Below are 20,512 nucleotides of genomic sequence, written 5' to 3'. Positions count from 1 at the left end.
AATCTTTAGTACATTGACGGGATGTCAATATTATGAATTGGTTATTGTTTTACACTGACAACACTGTTACACTTTTTGAAACAACATGTGTGTTGAAATCAAGTAGCTGGAAAACCTGGTTTTGAACCAGGTGAACAGTTCGGCAATAGAAGGCTGTGGGAACTGTGGTAACACTATACATGAAGGAACTGTAGGAAGCTGTTCCCAGCTTTAGGAAATTTTAGATTGTTTTCATATCTGTCATTATGCTTTTTTCCCTTTCTCAATAGCAGACATACAGCTCTTTGTTGAAAAATATTAAAATGGTGCTTACTTGCTTTTTTTGGCTCGATTTCCTAGCAGAAGACCTTTTGGAGCCTTTAGAGGCTTTAGTGGGAAAAAATCTAAATTAAAAGGCTCCGCATAAAACAAATGTGAGACTGAAAGATAGGTGAAATCTCAGCGAGTTGAAGTTAACCTTATTAAAACTGTGTGCTGTAGTTAAGAAATATTTGTGTTAAAAGGGCTTCAGTAATTGTGGAACTGTAAATACACACTGTTAGTGAAAGGACTTGAAACACGATAGACTCATGCTGACTGTATCGATTGTCTCCAGACTCAAGAGAATTCTGTGCTTACTTGTACGAAAAAACCAAAAAAGAATTCATAATAAGCAATGCCCACAAGGGCTAATTTTTAAAATTTTGAATTCTCCAGAAAATAAGTTCAAGAATGTTTCCTCTGTTATTCTTGTTAGCCCTTATTAAGTGATTTCCAAAGTGCTGTATTTGTTGTGTAAAATAAACTAGTATTTTTTAGTGTTCCTTGTTCTACCCTGGCCCTTTGTATGACTCAAAGCTGCTCTGAGGTAATATTAGTCAGCAAAGCACCCCGACATTCTGTGGCACTTGGTTTCCTTTTTGATTTCCAGGTGGTGATATAATTCAAGAATTTTCATCAACATCTGGCTAAAAAGTCTTTCTGTCATTCTGAGTAGCCTTAAAGATTAGCCTTGGGTATCAGTCTGAGTCAGAGAATTTCCTACAGATTGCCTGTTCAGAATGCTTCCTTTTAATGTCAGTTAACTTCCATCCCAAGAGGTCCTTACCCATGGCATTGCTGGGTTACAATCCTGTGGTCGTGAACTGCTGCTTTTTTAACCTAATCCAGAGTTCAGGGAAGTAGGAGGATTTTCAACTTTCTGTGTCCTCTGAGAATGATTGAACTTTGTTGTTGTTATTTATTCCCCTGAATGGCACTTGAAGTTAGGGTTCCCTTTCATATGATCGGTGCTCTGTTCTCCTTGGACCGTTATAAATGGTTGTGCATTCACTGGGGTTTCCATTCCTTTGGCAAATATCTTCCTTTGCAGCTCTCTTCAGCAGGGAGATTGAAAAATCCACCTTAATAAGGAATCTGAATGAAAACAAATATGGTGAATTATGAATATATATATATGTATGTATGTATGTATGTATGTGTACACACCTATACATAAACCTTCAGAAAATCTGTATTGTCCATAACACTGTTTATTAGTCTCTGTTTTCTATGTGTCACCCAAGTTGATAGTTCATATTACCCTGTTTTTCACTTAATTTCTAGAAGTTTCAGTTAGATTGTAGTATTCATTGTTGTTGGTATAAGTATGATTTTATATCAGACAGTCTTTTCTCAAAAGGCTCATAGTCTGGCAGTTAGCTTATAAAGGGTTAAACAGGGTGGTAGTACCAGGGGAGCTAAAAACACACTGCAAGATGTAGTCCAGCCTGCTTGTGAACATCTACCTAGGGTTCTGGTCCCAGACTTCTTACTGGCAATCATGGTTGTACCAGACAATGTTGAGAATTAGGATGACAACCTAGCTCTTGTTTAGCTGCTGACATTGAGTACTGAGTATTTCAAGCAATAGGAAGAGGAAGCAATTTGTTTATATTTTCATGCGAGTTAGTCTAGAAGGGAAAAAAAGGAAGGAAAGAGGAGGAAGATGGACTAAAATCAGCTGACCCTGCCTCTTGGAGTCATTATGGATTGCGTCTAGTAAGCAAAGATGACCATTCCAAAACGTTCCTGCATTGCTGCTTTGTAGAGTAGCAGGTGTGATTCTTCTTTGTAGGGTGGTGTGTTGGTGTGTGGGAGAAGAGTCTTAAGAAACCTGTTTCATTACTTTTGACAATGGTATATGCTTTCAAACAGAGAAGTTACTTTTATAATATAAATATTTGCACCTGTGTTGGAAATGGGTTTTTGGAACATATACATTGAATGCTTTTTAACATATAAGAGAAAAAACAACACATTAAAGTCAAGTTACTTTGATCTTCTGACTTGCTCTAGTGAACTTTTAAAAGTAAAAGATGAAAATGTATTATCTAGAACATGTAGAAGTGGTAATTGTATCATTTGTGGTGACAGGTGGTGTGAATTGTTGTTAATAAAGTGTCTGTTTAAATTATTCCAGAATGGAATACACAAATGGGTACTGACAAAATTAATGGAAATTCTATATTACTGAAACTATTACGTCACAGTATCTCAAATCCCATTCTGTTTTGGCATCAGAATTACAGATGATACAAATCAATTTTTTGTGTTTCTGCTTGTTCTCAGTAATTTCTGTGATGTAAAATAATTAGTGCAATTTTCCCCATTCAAACATAAAGCTAGGATCAAATTAAAATAAAATCTAAATAAGTTATTAGGAAGTTACATTAAAAACTGAAAATAAGACTGAGGCTATCATGTTAAAAAAAATAGCATAACTTCAAAACTGACCTGTTGAACAAATGGACCAGGATCGCAAATGTATGTCCTTTTAATAATTGATGAAAATTGAGTGCCAAGGGAGAAAAGAAATACATGAGTGCTTTGAAGGATTACCATGGGAGCATGAACATTGTGCATGAGTTGAAAGATGACTGCATGAGCTTCCAGTTGAGTAGAAACCAACATTAATCAATTTGAGATAAGCCTAGAAAGTCAGGCATCTCTGATCTTGCTGCTCATATGCTCCTCCACATCCAGGCTTTGGTCTTACCTAATGTATGCTGTCCAAACTGTACTAAGTATAACACTGTTGTTTTCCTTGTTTTGCAGTTTTCTTATATACTGTGTGCTTGGTAAATGTTTATTAATTGAATTGATCTCTATAGCATGTCTGTGAAGAGCTAGTATTATTAATCTTTTATACCTGTGAAACTGTGTAGAGAGGAATTGAGGCTAAACTTGTTGAAACTATGCATTCAGCATTAAGAATCAGCTTCAGACATTACTGACTAAGTTTCTTGGAGCATATAATACTCAACCTATAATTTCAGAGGAATTTATATGCTCAAGAGCAGCTTCAGATTTTACAGTATGTGTGCTAGTGCTGTCATCTTTTACCTAAGAGTATTTTGTGCTTCCTCGTAGTACAGGAGTCCTGTATTTGTACCTGATTAACATGTCACACCTCGAGGCTTGAGGTGTGCTATCCTAATCGTTGTAAGCCTGGCACCACTTTCTTCCTTGTGAGTCCAGCTCACTCCTGATTTCTGCTTGTGCCTCCTGTTCCTGTTCTCTCATGGGATGTATAATTGTATGGAGAGATCTGCTTAGTGTCTCAGCCCTCAGAGACAGCACACTTACTTGGGTGGAAACTTCTGTTCATGAGTAATGGCTCTGGCATGTAGCAGGAATGTTTTAATGGAACAGGCACAGTACAGGTGGGGTGTCTTGGGAAGTTCTCTGTGTGTGTCTGCCAAATTTCTAACATAGGCAGATAAAGTAAGGAATACAAGGTATTGTAAAGGTATTTTAAGATATTGTGCTGTTTTGTTCAGTTTATGCTGCTGTTTCAGTTTGAATGACTTTCAGGATGCCTCAGGGATGATTTTTGGCATTGGAGGAAGTGAGGTGGACAAGTCAGTTCAGAGTGAATGTCAGTCACTGGAGCTGAACATGACAGAATTCATCTGTCAGTTTCCTCAAAGTGGGCTTTCTAGTGAATGTTTTCTACTCTGCTTAGTCAGTTGAATTGTTTTCTAATCTGGTTAAAAACAACAGGAAAGCTTTGCCAGTCCAGATGCTGGGAGGGAGAGGGGAAGGGGTTTTTTTTGGATTTAGTGTTTTATCTGATGATTTAAAAACACATTTCTGAAATTTATTTCAAACACTGGTGGCTTGTGTTGGAACAACTAAACAGGTTTGCTCATACTGTCTGCCTGGGTGTCTTTGTCAAAGGCAGTTTCAGCTTCAGTCAGAGGCATTTTGGGCTGACTGACTGAACCATGGACTACAGTGGCCCGTGAGACTTGTACAGATTCCTTTTGCAGTTCTCTCACTCTCATGTTTCCCTATATCCAGATAAAAACTACCATAAGACCAATGTGCTGCGCAACCCAATAAGTTAATCTCTCAAGTTTATAATAACAGAGAGGTTTTGGAGAATGGGGAGTTACTTGATTGCAGATGCAGTTGCTGTTTTCTCAGGAAATGGACACAAGGCAGCTGAAATTCAGTTGACGAAAACTTTTATCTAAGCTAGGATCTCTGCCTCTCTTCGTGGTTTGGTCTTCCCCCAAGTTTTGTTGGGAGATTTGTGGCAATTAGCAGCATGATCTGTTTCTTAGCTTGTATAGCAAAGCCAGTAAGTGATGCTAACACTACAATTTACTTAAACTAACATAATTTTATGTAAGTTGGTCTAATTATATCCATTCTGTAGGATTTATCAGTATAACTATCTGAACTGTGGTTCTTGTTTAAAAAAAAAAAGTCTTGTCTATTGTTGATCAAAGTGGTTTTTATTTGAGCTACTGCTGCTTCTTTGTTGCTCTCAAACGTTTTCCTAACTTAAGCAGGCAAGCTGAGAGCATCTTTACTGACTCTCAATCACCTAATGATGAAAGAACACCTTTGTGCTTCGTACAGATACTTGAGACTGAAGAATACTTATTTGCTTGTTTTATGGGAGGTTTTTAATCAGGTTTGTCAGTTGAGGTTCACAGATCAGATTTTCAAATTCTAACATGAGAATGTTAGAATCTGTTAATACATCAAGGTCTCTATGTGCGGTATATCAAATAGATTTAGTTAACTCAGTAATTTAAAACCTGAAGGGAATTTTCAAAACTTCTCAATCTCCAGCCAATTTTCTGAACATTTGGTTCCTATTTTACAGAAGCAGACTTATGAAAAGTATGTATGAAACAATGCTATTCTAGACTATTTTAGTCATCTTACGATACCTGGAAAGATAAAGAGACTCTTCACTGAGCTACTGAGATTGAAATTGGTTTGTACAAGAAGGCATTATCAAAGTCATTATCTTGAAAGTCACCCTTGCCATCTCAGAGGTGATAATTCAGATCATGAAGCGCTGGAAATTTCCTTCCCCAGCCCCCAACAGATACCACTATAAAAGTAAATAATAGGGCCTGACCCAAGGACAAACAAGTAGATTTTGCAAAGACAGAGCTGCAGAAGATTCAGGAAAAATCCCAGTTGCTGAGACCAGCAGACCGCTGAATATACATTCAAAGAAATAATTAAATACGACCTTTGAAACATTTGCCCCCTATGGCTGGGAACAGAATGTGGTTATATTGCAAGTACCATGCTGAAGAAGCAATTAGGTTTTGTGTCTTTGTCATGTCGTGTCTTTGTCATATGGTCGTGGTCTTTTATTTTATAGATTGTCTTTGTGCATTGGTTTGTTTATTTGTGTATTTTTCTTCAATATTAGCCCTTTCCTTAGATCCACTCTACTCTTGTGAGAGAGGCTTTCCATTTCTCCATGTGGCTTTTGCAGTTGTCCTTCCTTGAGTTAATTTTAAATATTACTCTATTCCCCTTAGCCTATACTTAGACTTCCAGCAGCTGTTTATTTTTAAGCTGACTGGGCTAATTTCCTTCCCTGTCTTCTCTTGCTCAATTGCATCCTGAGTCAGCCACTGGATTGTGCTGCCTTACTGTTTGTATGGCTCCACAAGGAGGCGGACTAGGGAACTTGCTCAGTAAAACTATTCATCTTGGCCAGTTATTTTATTCTCGGTTTAGCCCCTCCCTTTTGTGATTTAGTGCTCAGCTGTACCAGTTCTAGAATGAGAGAGGTCAGTAGGAGTGAGTGGGAGTTGCCAGTTAACCTATTATATGAAAAGCTGAGTAAGTACTTGAGCTTATCCTGGCCATTTATCCCACGCAGAGCTGAAGCTTCTGTCTGTTCCTAATTTACAGTTGATTGTTTATTAACCTACAAAGCCAAAAGGGTAACAGTAGTTTTTTCTTTCAGTCCAGAATGATCTTTATTTTTTGCTTCAGTCTCTGATAGATAAGAAATGAAGCTTTGAATTAGCAGAGACAAAGGTGTGTAACATTTTGTCATTCAGAAAAAAAAAAAAATTGCAGTCCCCATCATTTTATTCTAGATGTGTTCTTAAGTAAGATAGTTACTCCCTGCAGTTAGAGATTTCTGAGGGATAAAAGACATCTGAGAAACAGTATCCCTTTCAGCATTGACTAATGTTAAATTGTGATGTTGTATCAGAAAATAGGTAACATTTTTTTAGGGAAACATTTTCAAAAAAGAATTTAGGAACAAAAGTGAAACAAAGTTTTAGAGTATTTGTTACTTCTAAGTTTCTATACCAGCTTTGAAATTCCCTTTTTTTTCACAGGAAAATTTTTTGTTGTGAAATTTTTGTCAAAAGATTTGCTAAAGTAGGAAAAAAATTAATTTGACTGGTAAAGGTCTGCTTCCAAATACAAATTGAGCAAATTTTTTTGTACTTTTAGGCCAGTTTATATAAGAATTAACAGTTGAATAAGCAGTTCTCTGTTTCAAAAAGGAAATACAAGTCTGAAATCACATTCAGCATCTTTCTTTTCCCATATAGTGTTGTCCCATTGTTTTGTCATCTCATGATGTACAGATGTGTAGATAATACTGGGCAGAGCATCAAGGGAGTAGAGCAAGTGAGCATTCCGAAGTTGTGATATATTGGAAGTGTTTCAAGTGTTTCAGTCTGAAGAGGGGAAGAACTCAACCACAGGAATTAACTCCTGGGTGAAAAAGTTGATTTCACAAAAGGTTGGGTGATTCCTTGCTTACATACAGTACCCTTTCTGGTGTTGAGTTATTCTCAGTGCTGAACTCAGCCTTATGACTGGAACAAACCTTCTTCCAAAAAACATTCCTAGGGCCTAGCAAAATGTTAGAAACCTTTGAATTTAACTCATGAAAGTGTCATCTCTGTTAGCAGTCTGCAGGAAGTGAGGGATTTCTTATTTTTTTGGGCTCCATTTCCAGACTCATTGAACTTCAGTTTAAAAAAAAACCAAACTTGAAGACATACACAAAGGAGAAACCTATCAAAACATGCCCACAACTGCACTGTAAAACTGAGAGGGGCTTCAGCTGCCATGATATGCTTCCCTATCAAGTCTGTCTGTTGTGTTTGGTATATTCTCACCACTTTCCTGAAGTGGAACTGAGACTTCCAGGGCACTCTGTGTTTCTAACTAGAAGGCTTGAAGAATAAGAATAAGTAAAGGTTATGAAGTAAATCTAACAAACAATGTACATAAATGTCTTGTGTGTATCTTTCTTCCTCTCAATGAGAGAATTTTTTCTTCTGGATCTCAGCTGAAAAAAGCTCAGCTGGATTCAAGTCCAAAGCAAGGTAATGTAATTATCCAGTTGATGAGGGTCTGGTTATTAGCTGTGTGCTGAGCACTAAAAGATGATAAAAATGCAGTGGGGTTAAAGCCCCCTAGAATTGTTTATAGTGTTCTTGCTTTAGGAATGCAGTAGCTGAGCTTGTCCATATTTGGTCAGAGGACTGTGTGTTCCATGGGGAGCCTTGAACATGCACTTTTCAGTTGAAGGAATACTAGAGAGAGATACAAGAAATTTGTAATCACAAGCTTGGTCTGAGAAGGTAAGTGACAACAGCAACAAAAGAGCTTATATGCGTGCTCTATGAGATATATGTGTTTGGGAACTGGAGGCAGCACTGTTTTTACTGAGAGTTTAGTAAAGCTCTGGTGTTGCTTTTGTGGAGGAAAGACAAGCCTTACAAAAGCATGAGAGATCATTTGAAGGCATCTGCATGTGTATGACTGTTAGGTATCTTGTTAGCACAGTAAAATAGTTTCTCCCTAATTGGGAAACAGCAGGTGGAGTTCTGTCATTTTTTGATTGTCTCTACAGAAACAGTGGCTTGATAAACAGAATTGGTAAAAATACCTACAGAGAGATTGGAAAGGGAAAAATTGAACAGGATTTTTCCTCTTCAGGCAGTGTGGACTTCTGATTTCTATACAATGTGAAGAGAAGTTACTTCATACTTTGCTCTGGTATGCATATGTAATCATGCAGTTGAGGAAAAAGATCAGTGAAATATAAATGAAATGTGGTTTACAGATAACTTTGAATCACATAATATTTTTTTTTTGCAGTCAACAAGGTAATAAAACAACTTTTGAAGAGTATTAATTTGAAACAAAATTGGTTTGTAGATGTGAACTAGTTGTTGAAAGTGAGGAAGATGGAAAGTTCTGTGTCAAATGGAGTTTAAAGGTTGTCTGTCCCTCCTCTTTCTCTTTTGAAGTAAAAAACTGTTATTACTTGGATAAAGGATTTTCCCTTACTTCTTCCCTTACTCCATGGTGCCTTACTAGATGGTGTTTAGGTGCTAGAAATATCTGTCATGTAACGTATGCTGTTTCCTAATTTTAAAAGTGATACTTTAGGGCAGGCTGAGGGTGACAGCAACTACTTACTTAGCAAAGGCAACTTCATCTCCTTTTAATCTTTTTCTTCATGTTGTACAGCAGTGAATAGAAATACTTGAAATGCAAACATTTTTGCATATTTTTGTGTTCATGGCCTATATGTGTCAATTTGTAATGTTTATTCCCTAGGGAAAAAAATTAGGAAGGATGGGAATGCAAAGTACTTTTTCCCTTTGTTAACATAGGTGTTTGTGTATTTATGTAACTGAATAATAGTACAGAACTTTTGTAACCTTATTTTTCTATTTACTTTTCCAGAATAGGTATTGTGTATTGACTCTGATCGAGGCTTTCTTAAATGTTGGAGTATTTGTGGATAAACAAATGAGGTTATGTTCTGAGCATCTAAGTAGCTGTTTGTACCACCTACTTTAACATGGTGCCCCTGGGCCAAATTACTTCTTTCAAGGTTTCTTTACTCAAAATTCTGTTCTGATGAGGGTGTTCTGAACAGCTGCACAAGTTTATGTGGTAGAAGGGTGTTCTGGGTGTAAATGGATCTTTTCCTGTTCATTTTTTTAGCTGGTCAAGTACTCATGAACTTTATGGAAGGGTTCGTTCCATCTACTCTCTGAAATGAGAAGAAATAGGTGGTTATAATTTCTTCTTTCTCTGCTGGCTGCCACTGGCAGTTGTGACAGATGGTATTTGAGATACACATATTGAAAGGTGTTGTGTACAACATATCTTTACAGCATCCTTGAGCTAAGGCACTCAAAATCTATTAGTTGTTCCTATATCATACTGCAGGTGCTGTGTCCAGATTCTGTGGTTTTATACTAATGAGCCACAAAGGCCCAAACTGCACATGTGTACAAACACAGCAAACATAATTTCCTTGACTATAATTAAGAGATCAGGGACTGTAAACCATGATTCTTAGAGTGCAGCCACCAAAAATTTGATTCATCAAGAATTCCGAGCTTTTTGTGGTGGTTGACCATTTAGCCTCTTAAATGCTTTTTCTTTATGGTTTTATGTTTTTGTTTTCTAGTTAGTAAAATACATGTCCTCTGTGTGATGCCTCCCTTTCAGTTGTATTCTGTTAGGGAGGACATTCTGCTATCTATCCTATTGGCCTCATCCTGAAAGAGGTACTTTTCCCAAATGCTCACTTACTCTGACAGATTGTTTTTCCTTTCAATAAGGAAATGTTCAACTGGTCTGTTTCTCTGCATATGGTTAATATGTTTTGTCATCTTACCTTTCTGATGCAGTTGTTGAAGATACTTAGGGATTCTGCCAAGCTTCACCTTGCGCTTGGAGTTCTAGACTTGCAGCATAGCCTGGACTTGATGACCTTGTTCTTTGATTTGAGAGCAAACTTGAGCTCATTTCTTTATAAAAGGGGGCTTTTCTTGATAACCCGAGTTTTGCAGGAAAGCAAAATCCAGACACTGTTTTTTAATGGTTTTCTTGCTTAGAATTGCCTTAGCTTCTATCCAAGATTTTAATGGAATTTGCAACGTATATTGCTGTGAAACCAGCAGGTAGTTACTTGTCAGTATTCTTCCCTGGTCCTTCTACTGGGCTGTCATGTGAGAATAGTTCCATCATTAGTGGTCTGAAAACAAGGTCACCAAAGTTCATATTTTGCTCCAGCACAAATTCTTCTCAGTGTCTTTTCTTTCGTTGTTGAAGTTCTTCTAACCTTAAGACTAAGAAATATACGTCACACTTCTTAGCTCCATGTGAGAATACTGGAAAAGACAAAAATCAACCCCCAGACTTTCAGGGCTAATTACTTAAGGCACATATGTTAAGGTGAAAATTCATCTGAAGAATTCCATTTAGAGCTTTTGTTCTTGCTCTGGTAAATAATTTGAAATTTGGAGCTTTATTTTAGAACATTTTTATTGTCAGTGTGCAGGTCTTAGAATTGAATAGAAACAGCTGCTTGAGGACTTTATATGAAACAGGTTTCCAATTAGACACAAAAATAAAAATTATAACACCCATTAAATTTGTCAAATGGGAAATTATTTGGAATTGTTCATTTTGGGTAAAAAAAGGGTTTTTTTCTTATGAAGTCAGAGTTAAAGATCTTGTGTTTCTACACATGATGTACAATTCTGCACAAAAATGCAGCATTTTTGTAAAATATATTGAATGTTTGAAATTAGGTATGGTGGAAGATCATTGTAAGACATTTAAAACCCTGATGTATGTTACATCCTGTTTAACAGTATTTTGTGTTTATTTAGGTTCCCTTAAAGAAGGAGGAGCTGGAGCTGTGGATGAAGATGATTTTATTAAGGCATTTACAGATGTTCCTACTGTACAGGTAAGATGCTGTTTATATTCATGTTAGTCTTCAGAAATATATTATTTGCATCATTATTACTTTCCTCTCTTTCTGATCTTAGAATCTCCACAGAAAGCTCATTATATTTTTTCCAGTAGTTACCAAAAAAAGTGCCACCTTTTCTTTACTGTTCTACTAATTATTAGCAAATTGTGTATTGGCTGAAATGTCTTCCTGCTTTTCTCTAATTTTTTCAGGGAGCTAGTGAAAATAATTAACATGAGGTTTGGAAAGTTTAGGGCTGCAATTTCAAGGCATAATCAAGTAATAATAATATAGGTAAATCATTTGAACAGCAATAATTTTATTTTCAAATTTGCCTGAATTGTAATGTGTGTCTGGTATATGTGTCCTTATTCTAGCAATATTTTAAAAAATTAAATCTAGTGCCTTATTTTCATGTTCACTTTAATGAACTTGTTGGATTCTGAGTTCTTAATTAAAAGATCAGATTTTAATTTCTGTTCTTTTAGTGTGGGAATTGCATGTATTTGATACTTTCACACAGTTGAGTCATTTAATATGTGCATAGCTTATGAGGGCTATTTTGAATAAATTTTCCTTGGGCAGCTGAGGTGTGGAACACAACCAAAAACTCACTAAGCTATGGTTCCCAAATGACAGAAGGGTTTTGTAAGACTCCTTTTCTTGATATGTACTTTTGTTCTATTTTTATTTCCCAAACATAGTTATTTGTTAGATCTGCTTCTGCAAGCAGCAATACTGTCTGTTTTCATGAAGGTGCACTCAAATCTCCATAATCCCTGTCACATCAAGGAAGTCTTTGTCTATCACTGTGTCATGGTTTAATTTAGATTTGCCTGTTTTAATATACTCAATTTCTCTTTGAGATAGGATTTGGGAGCAAAAACAAGGCAGGCTTAAAACTTAAAAGGGTATCAAGAAGAAATTTATTAATAACACAGAAAAAAAAGTAATTCGGGAAAAGATTTCCAGATCATTCCCTCCTTCCCCCCTCCCATATTTCTTAACAACAACATACAGAGACACTTCAGTCAGTTTTTCACTTAAATAATTATTTCAGTTCACTCTAAAGAGAGAAGCTATAGGGTCTTTTCCAAGAGAAGAATGAAGTTCCCTCATGTGTCTTCACCTTCACAATTTGCATCTGCCCAGGAAAATCTGCAAATCAAGAAACTTCTCCCATCTTCACAGTCGTGTGTTATGAGTCATGTCAAAATTATGGGGTATTAATTTTAAGGGCAAGCTGTTCAAAGGCAAAAAGTTCTCTTCATCTCTTTTTTTCCATCAAATGTGTCTGTTCATCTTTCCATTCTCCAGAGCAGAGATCCCCATTCCCTTGGGGCAAAGGATCCTTTTCTCAAACACGTCAACCTCCCCATGTGTTTTCTCCATAATTTAAAGGGATTTTCAGTGTGGTCCAGTCCACCCCATAGCTTACAAAAAGGTTCTTTTCAGCCAGTCTATTCACGGCATCTCCTCAGTCTCTTCCCATCTGGAAACTTGGCTCTTACTTCACTGACTAGTATCCTTTCTGCTTTATTCCTCTCATTCAAGGGAGGTCAGGAGATCTGCAGTCTTATCCAAGCACTGGAAGGGTTAAAATTGCACACAGAAGGTGAAGGGAGCCATGCCAGGATTTTTCAGGCCATGCAGGCTGCGTGGGGGAGGCTTGGCTGGAACAGCCCAGCTGTATTTCTCCCAAGTTGCGTGGGCAGCTGGGGGGAAAGTAGGATCTTAGCAAAGGTTTCTCTTTCCCCTGGCCATCAGGGCCCCTAGCTGGAAACAGGGGGGCCTCAGTGGTTCCCCCACCCCTGCCCAGCCAGGCCGCAAGGGGAGGGGAGCCAGGCGGGCTGGCCTTACCTTCAAAAGCCAGAAGTCAAAAGAGGAAGATTCACTTTTACCAATGTGATTCATGGAGGCGAAGTAACTTTTTAATTGGTTTCCCAGGCTGTCAATTATTAAATCCCAGGAACTCACAGAGGAAATTCTCAGAGAAAACACCTGTGTGTGTTTGTCTGTGTTCCTCCTCCTTGGGACTTTCATGCAAAACCAGCACACACTGTAAGAGCTTTATGTATCTTTGCCTCTTCAGACTGTGTTAAGAATTCTTTGGAGGACAAAAACACGCAACTCTTAATATTGTTTATCCCTGTTAAACACAGCCATATTCCACAGAACAGAGAATGTGATACTTGTATTTCAATGCTTTAGTGTTCACAGTCCCATGCAGAGTTCTGTAATTACTCAGGCTGATTGGTAACACTGCAGGAACAAAAGTGGGGTGACCAAATGACATGGATCAACACATGTTATTTTCTGTCTGGCTGCTGAATGGCCTAGGAAGGTAGGTAATTCTCTAAACTGCAAGAGATAGAGGAGAAAGACATTTGTCTTTACTAATCTCCCTCAAGCTGAGGTGAGGAGACAGGAGAGAAATGTGTAACTTACTCCAAAATTATCTATGTGTTTCATGGATGAGCATGCAAGAAAAAATAACATTATTTTTTTTAGTGTCCTTAGGAATAACGACTGCTTGTCCAAGGAAGTCATTATTCCTAATTCCAACTTGATGCTTCTGGTTGTGGACAGTCTCTGATCTTTAAGGAAAAAATACCAAAGCAGATTTCGCATTCTGCAACCATGTTAATTACTAAGGAAGATGGAAAATTTCTCTGTTGGACTTGTGAAAAAAAAAATGTTTATGACCTGTAGTTTACCAAATTAGCATGAAACCAAAGTGCAGCATGAGGAGAGAAAGTTGTTTGGATGTTTCTGAGCCCATTCCTATGTCTCTTCTGTTTTCATTACATTTATGGGTTTGAGTAGTGGCTTCAATGAAATTAGGAAAGTAAACTACATAGAAAACCAGATTCCATTCTGGATCAAGATTAAGTGCATCTGAATTAATCAAATAAATTGAGGTTACTTACAGTACATACCCATTCATAACAATACAGTGGATATGTTTTAAGTCATCCTTAAAAGTCTCCAATGGTAGATCTGACTTTCCAGTTAGCTGTTCATATGACTGCTCATCATTTTTTAGGAATGTCATATTGTTTACTTGCACCCAGTTTTTAATCTCCATACTGAAAATACTTTCCATTTGTATAGTTATTATTCTTCCTTTTGTTTGAGCTTTTGATTTTTCTGTCTTTGATGTTGCAGTTGCCTTTACTAAGGTGTGTGTATGTTGCCCTCTGATGGACAGCAGCAGTTTATGAAGATGATGGGTGATTTTTAGATGTAGTCCGATGGATCTATGTGCCAGAAAGTACTGTAGTGACAGGATTGTGCCTTCATATTCAAGATTACAACCATAATGTTTTTACAGCTTAAGCCTTTCCTGAAATGAAAAAAAATTCTGTGTTCTGGTTATAAAGAGTAACTCCCATTAATAGCTAAAATTTGTTTGAAAACAAGTTCAGTTTCTTTTATAAAGTCTGATGTGGGAACTTGTGAGCAAAAAATGAATTATGTCATTGGCTGAACATAATTTCATCTTGGCCTTCTAAAAGTATATTTAATTGAGGGCAGGGAGAAAAGAAATCATTAAAATATTGGCTTTTATTCCTGTGAAATTAAAGTAGGTATGTACCACCTTGAAAACACATTTCAGTGGAATTATGGTTTTCATTTTATGACAACATAAAATCATACCATTTATTAAATTCTACACCACAATGCCAGCTTGAATATTCCTCAGTCCAGTTCTATTTGTGCCAGGTGGTTAATGAAAAAATTTAATTCTTTGCCTAGAAATGCTATTAGTGTGCATGGACATTAACCCATTGAACAAGTTGTTTCTGTGTTTGTCTTGTGCCCAGCAGTAACTATACTCCAAAATATGGTCTCTTAGGACACAGAGACTGACAATAAAAAAGTTCTATTTTCAGAATTTGCTTAATGAAACATCTTGAAAAGGTTTTTGTACCTTAACCAGGACTTCAGACTGAGATTTGAGTATGCATTTAACAGTTAGCAGTTAGATGCCATGCCACCAAAAGGCATCATCCTGTTCACTTCTTATTGCATTTCACTTCTTTGTGATAAATTCACAGAGAAATGCTGGGTTTCCTGAGAAATTTTTGTGTCTCTCTTGTAGGATGAGGTTTTTGTACATTAAAGCTCTGAACTGAGCAGGACACAGATCAGAGTGGGTTATGGTAAAAGGAGATCCTGAGGAAGTTGAATCACGTAATGAATTCTGATGACATGAAGTTTCATTGTAATATAAAGCTGCATCTTGAGTTAATCAGTGATTAGTCCTTTACACTTTCAAAGAAAAATAAAAATACTCTTTCATAATGGAAAATCTTTTTGATAAAAAGGCTTACTGAGACACATGTAATTTTTTTTAAGAGTAAGGTACTTACAGAATTAGTGTTAGAATAAACTAGAGTTGTGTAACAACTATTAATATGCTACCAGTATTCACAAATATATTAAATGGCAATAGAAGACTTTTGTTTGATTTTGTGTGCAGTGGAGTAGAGAATCTGTTACACTTGGACCCAATTTTTTTCATTAAGTCATTTGTTCATTTTAAGTTAGTTATACATCAGATGTTTAGTGACTTCTAGTGAAGGAAACAGTAATCATGAGGAATAGCTTTCTGAGTTTTATGGATGCAGTCATGTTTCCTGTATAGAACTGCAAAGTTGCTTCCACAGTGTATCCTGGAAGAGCTCACACAGCTGCATGGTAATAAAAATCTCAGTTTTGTTGGTAAACTATATTCAGAAATAATTTTCCACCTTTTAGTGAAGCTGGTCTGGGTGTACTCATTAATCTATTTCTGGAAAGGTTCCTACCCTGTTTATTCTGGAAACCCAGTATGAAGGTGTTTTAGAGCTCTGATGTCTTTCACCTCGTCCATATTCCAGCATGAAAAATGCACGCCTCCATAACCTGTTACGGTGTTGGAAAAAGACTAGATGTCAATAGTTAAGGTTACGTATGTTCTGTAAGTTAAATTAATTTGATTTGCTCAGGAAACTGGAAAAGTAGACTGTATTTGAAATACAGTAACTTGAAGATGCCTGGGAAATTAAGATGTTTTAAAGAAAATAATCATTCAGCTTAACTGCAGAAGAAAGGCGTTGCATTGTTTTAATGGTAAGATCAAAGTTGCATGTATGCATGGTAGAACAGTGTGTTCAAGAGACAGAGCTCTTAAGCAATCCATACAAAGCAAAGTGTTCTAACTGCTGGCCCTTGTTTACTCTGTGTGCTCTTGCACATATAAAAATTATATCTTGAACTTACATAATGAGGGAGCATCGTGCCCTGCTGTTTAGGTGCTACATAAGTTATCATACTGGAGTCTAGCTTTCCCTGTAGAAAGCTGTGAGTTTCCTTGAAGTCCTGACCCATATCTGCCAGCCCTGTGTCTTGAAGGTGTCTCAGGTAGTGCCAGGTGGTTGTGTATGAGCCAGTGAGTTTTGCCTAAAGTGATTCCGTAAAAAAACTTCTGATTGAAAAAACTGGGAATGTTTAGCTGAAAATACTTTAAAAACCCCCCAAACCCTGGCCAGATTAAGTTTCTGCTTAATAATTTGCTTCATGTTCTCTTAAATTTGTTCTCAGTCTAGAGGGAAAAAAAAAAAAAAAATCTTGCATATGCAGTGGAAGCAGAAAAAAGCATCTTATGTCTTGACTTATGTTCGGTAAAATAGAAGGGAAGTCAGTTTTTTTGACAGCAATACTTTTTTCATTTTATTATTAGGTTTTTTATTCTTACAATACATAGAGAAGCTGTGGAAGCCTTTTAATTTCATTTTTCAGACAAATTAAAATTTTAGTATTCTCACAGCCCAGTTAGCTTCTCAGAGAGTCACAGCTCCAAAAGAGTTGCAAGAAGATAAAATACTGGTTTTCATTAAAAGAGTGGGGAAAAAATGCAACTGAGTTTCAGTAGTATTATAGCAGGTTATCTAAAACCTCTGCTCCTATTGATTTATTTATTTTTTAAGTGGAGTTAATAAAATTGTGGCTATGATTAGCTCATCATAAAGGTGAAGGGTAAAATATTTGTGCTGAGCTCAGAGGAAAGGAAAATTTTGAAAAGAAAATGTTGCAGCTTCACCCTTTTTTTTTTTAATGAATATTCATTACTGGGTCTTAAAATGCCCATTTATAACTCTAACCCAGATCTCTGAAACTTTGGGGGTAAGATCTGTGAGATTAGAATTGTATTTTCACTCTTCTCAAGCAATTTTTCTTTATCACATTACATTATTAATAATAAAGTTCCTGGGTTTTTATTTATTTTTAAAATTTCAGATTTATTCTAGTCGAGAACTTGAAGAAACATTGAACAAAATCAGGGAAATTCTCTCAGATGACAAACATGATTGGGATCAGCGAACTAATGCGGTAAACTTTTTATCTGTTTTCAGGCTTGGGTGGGTGTATTTCATAAAGCACAGACAACCAGGTATTTTTTAATGTTTCTTTTTCCTAAAGTCATTACACTGCAGGTATTGAAAGAAATTTTCATTTTAATTTTTACACCTTGAATTTCAGTGTACCAAGTAAGTTTGAGTATTTTTTTAATTCCAAATGTATTTTTGCTGACATTTAAGTGGAAGCTTTTCTAAAAGCTGTCATATGTGTTTAAGTTTGGTGTTTATGGAAGTACATATTCTACGAGTTAACTGCTTGCCTCAGTACCTCATGTGCAGCTATGAAAAGTTCCACAGGGTTAACATGTTTGTATGTATGTAGCATTTTTATTTTTTGATTAGGTTTATGGCATCTTAGTTTTTATAAACAGGTATATGAACAGAATTGTGTTCAGGTATTTGTATTCTGAGATTTTTTTTTTAAGCACTAGAGCTTAATATAAATTCCTTACAGTTTTTTAAATTACTGCCATGTATTTTGAAAATGTTGCTTTAAAGACTTGCCTATGTGTATTTTTGCATAGTGAAGCTGTTCATTTTTTTTTTTTTATTTTGAAATGCCTATTGGCAGTGTCGTAACCCAAATGCATTCGTTTTTTTAGCTGAAGAAGGTTCGGTCCTTGCTTGTTGCTGGAGCTGCACAGTACGATGGGTTTTTCCAGCATTTACGGCTGTTGGATGGAGCTTTCAAGCTGTCAGCCAAGGATCTCAGATCCCAGGTGGTTAGAGAAGCCTGCATTACTGTAGCGTAAGTACAGTTCGTGTGCCTTTGTGTACCTTGCTGGGTGTTAATGTGGGGCTGGCTTAGAGGTGCTTTATCAGTATTCCAGGAGAGTTCTGTTGTTGGACTGCTGTACACTGTCACCAATAAAGAGTCGAGTCAGGATCAGAAGCTACAGAGGAAAAAAAATGCCTAAAGGAATTTGTTCTCTTAGGGGATACAAGTAGTTGATAATTCTGTAACAGACTGTATGTGAATAACCAGTTACCATCATTGTTATCGTTAGTGCCGTTTAATACAAACTGCTGTGAATAATATTGGGGACTTACCTTAGGATCACATCTTGGGTGATAGGCACAGCTCTTCACTGGGACTGTTTGTAAAAACAGCACAAATAGCGCTGCAGTGGTTTGAGCATAGAGCATTTTGATGAGGTAATACTTTTCATGGAATCATGGAATGGGTTTGGATTGGAAGCGGCCTTAAAGATTCCAACCCTGGCAGTGCAGGGACACCTTGCACAGAACCAGGTTGCTTAAAGCCCCACCCAGCCTAGTCTTGAACACGTCCAGAGATGTCTCTCTGGTCAAGAGATAAATGACCGTGATAATTTTAGAAGCTGTGGCTAAACTGAAGTGAAATCGTCACCATTAGCATCGCATGGGCTACTTGAAATTGAGGGGCAGAGGAGAAAGCCAGAGGAGCCTTTCCCATTTCCATGTTTTACATGACTTTTTTTATCCTCTGAAAAGACATTAGTGTAACTGCTGTGTTTCAGTAGTCATCTGAAACAGGAACACCACAGAGTTCACCCTTGCTATTCTGGTCTCCTATTTGAACAAACTGAGGGGAAATGTTGAAGCATGCAGCTTTCCAAGGAAATCAAGACTTTGAGAAAATGACCTTTCCTAACATGAAGTCAGGAGCAGTGTAAACATACGCTGCAAATGTTCACATCCAGGCCTAACAACCTGGAATTTTCCTTGATTCCTAAAACTTTGATCTATTTGATGTATCATTTGCTGCTGGCTACAAATTCTTTTTATATACTCTTTCTGCATGGAGGAAGCATTTGTTTTCACCAATGGACTGTTAAATTACTTTGTGTAGCGTATGTTTTTATATTTGGGAAAACTGAAAACACAACCTTTACCAGACAAGGGAGTCAAATTTTATGGTTGGCTGATTGTGGTGGGTTTAGTAGTTTTGCCTGCATTCAAAAGGAAAAAAAAAAACCTCAATAATTTATTTTAAAATTCTAGATCTATACATCTCAAAGTGAATTAAAAAGCAAAAATACAATTATACTTTATGTGAACATGAACATTTAGGCTTTCCAATTGTAGCATTTGTTTTTCATAATGAAATAAAGTTATTTGTTTTTGACTTCTTAGGGTGCCTGGAAATTGAGAAATTCTTACTTTTGGAAAGATGAATCTTTAAAATCCACAATAAACTTCATTATTTTAAGACTAAGAAATTAATTTATGTTTCCCTTAACAGCCACCTTTCAACTGTTCTGGGAAACAAGTTTGACCATGGCGCTGAAGCAATCGTGCCTACTCTTTTTAACCTGGTTCCCAACAGCGCCAAAGTGATGGCAACCTCTGGGTGCGCAGCCATCAGGTTCATTATTCGGGTAGGTGTTCCTCTCTCACTTTGCCTGCTAGGAATTTTAGTGGCTCTTGGCAGAGATAACAACTATTCTAAAATACAGGTTTTTAAATAATTCTTGAACAGAGGAGTAATGTTTCTCATGGGTGGGCACATACTATATATATGGCAGCATTGTCATAGTAAAGATGAGAGAATAGGTATGAAAAGCATGTCTGTTTTCATGTTTTTGGGAGTGTTTTTGTAATGTGTTAATTGAAAAAAGACCAAGTGTGTTTCGAAGGGTAGCTGCTTTTAACTGCCTTGGAAAAGACAAAGTCAAGCTAGTAGCTAAGAAACTAGTGAGAATTTGAATAGTGCAAAAAACAAAATAAAGATATTTCTTTCTACATAGACTCTCTCCCCAGAAAACTGGAACTATGAAGTTAATGATAAAATATTGAAGAGGCTACACAAACCTTGATCAGTTCAGAAAGCACAACTTCATGAAAGAAAAATCCAATGGAGACTTGAATTTTTTAATTCAAGAGCTTTCTAAACTGAGTCCTTAAAGCTATAGCAAATGGAACAGAGGAGTGCTCTATCCTAGCTATTTTCTGTTGAATGTTCTTTGAGCATCTTCTATTGACTGGTTTCTGAAGCAAGATATTTAGAGTTTTGGGACTTATACTGGTATTTTTGTGTTTCACATGAAGTGGGAGATTGCCTATAGCTGCTGCGTTAGAA

At 36.7% G+C, this 20,512-nt stretch overlaps 1 protein-coding gene across 19 annotated transcripts in view; it reads left to right on the top strand.

Moving 5' to 3' along the window:
• The window catches only part of CLASP2 (cytoplasmic linker associated protein 2), a 150,896-nt gene that overhangs the window by 67,674 nt on the left and 62,710 nt on the right, over positions 1–20,512 (top strand). For all 19 annotated transcript variants that reach the window (XM_056485334.1, XM_056485333.1, XM_056485343.1 and 16 more), the window contains 4 exons: positions 10,959–11,038; positions 17,330–17,422; positions 18,054–18,199; positions 19,676–19,811. In XM_056485334.1, the coding sequence (XP_056341309.1) occupies positions 10,959–11,038; positions 17,330–17,422; positions 18,054–18,199; positions 19,676–19,811 (455 nt within the window). The remainder of the gene's footprint in view (positions 1–10,958; positions 11,039–17,329; positions 17,423–18,053; positions 18,200–19,675; positions 19,812–20,512) is intronic.

Source organism: Oenanthe melanoleuca, chromosome 2 (genome assembly GCF_029582105.1).
Source record: "Oenanthe melanoleuca isolate GR-GAL-2019-014 chromosome 2, OMel1.0, whole genome shotgun sequence".
Lineage (NCBI taxonomy): Eukaryota > Metazoa > Chordata > Aves > Passeriformes > Muscicapidae > Oenanthe > Oenanthe melanoleuca.
This window is presented reverse-complemented; position numbering and strand designations above follow the sequence as displayed.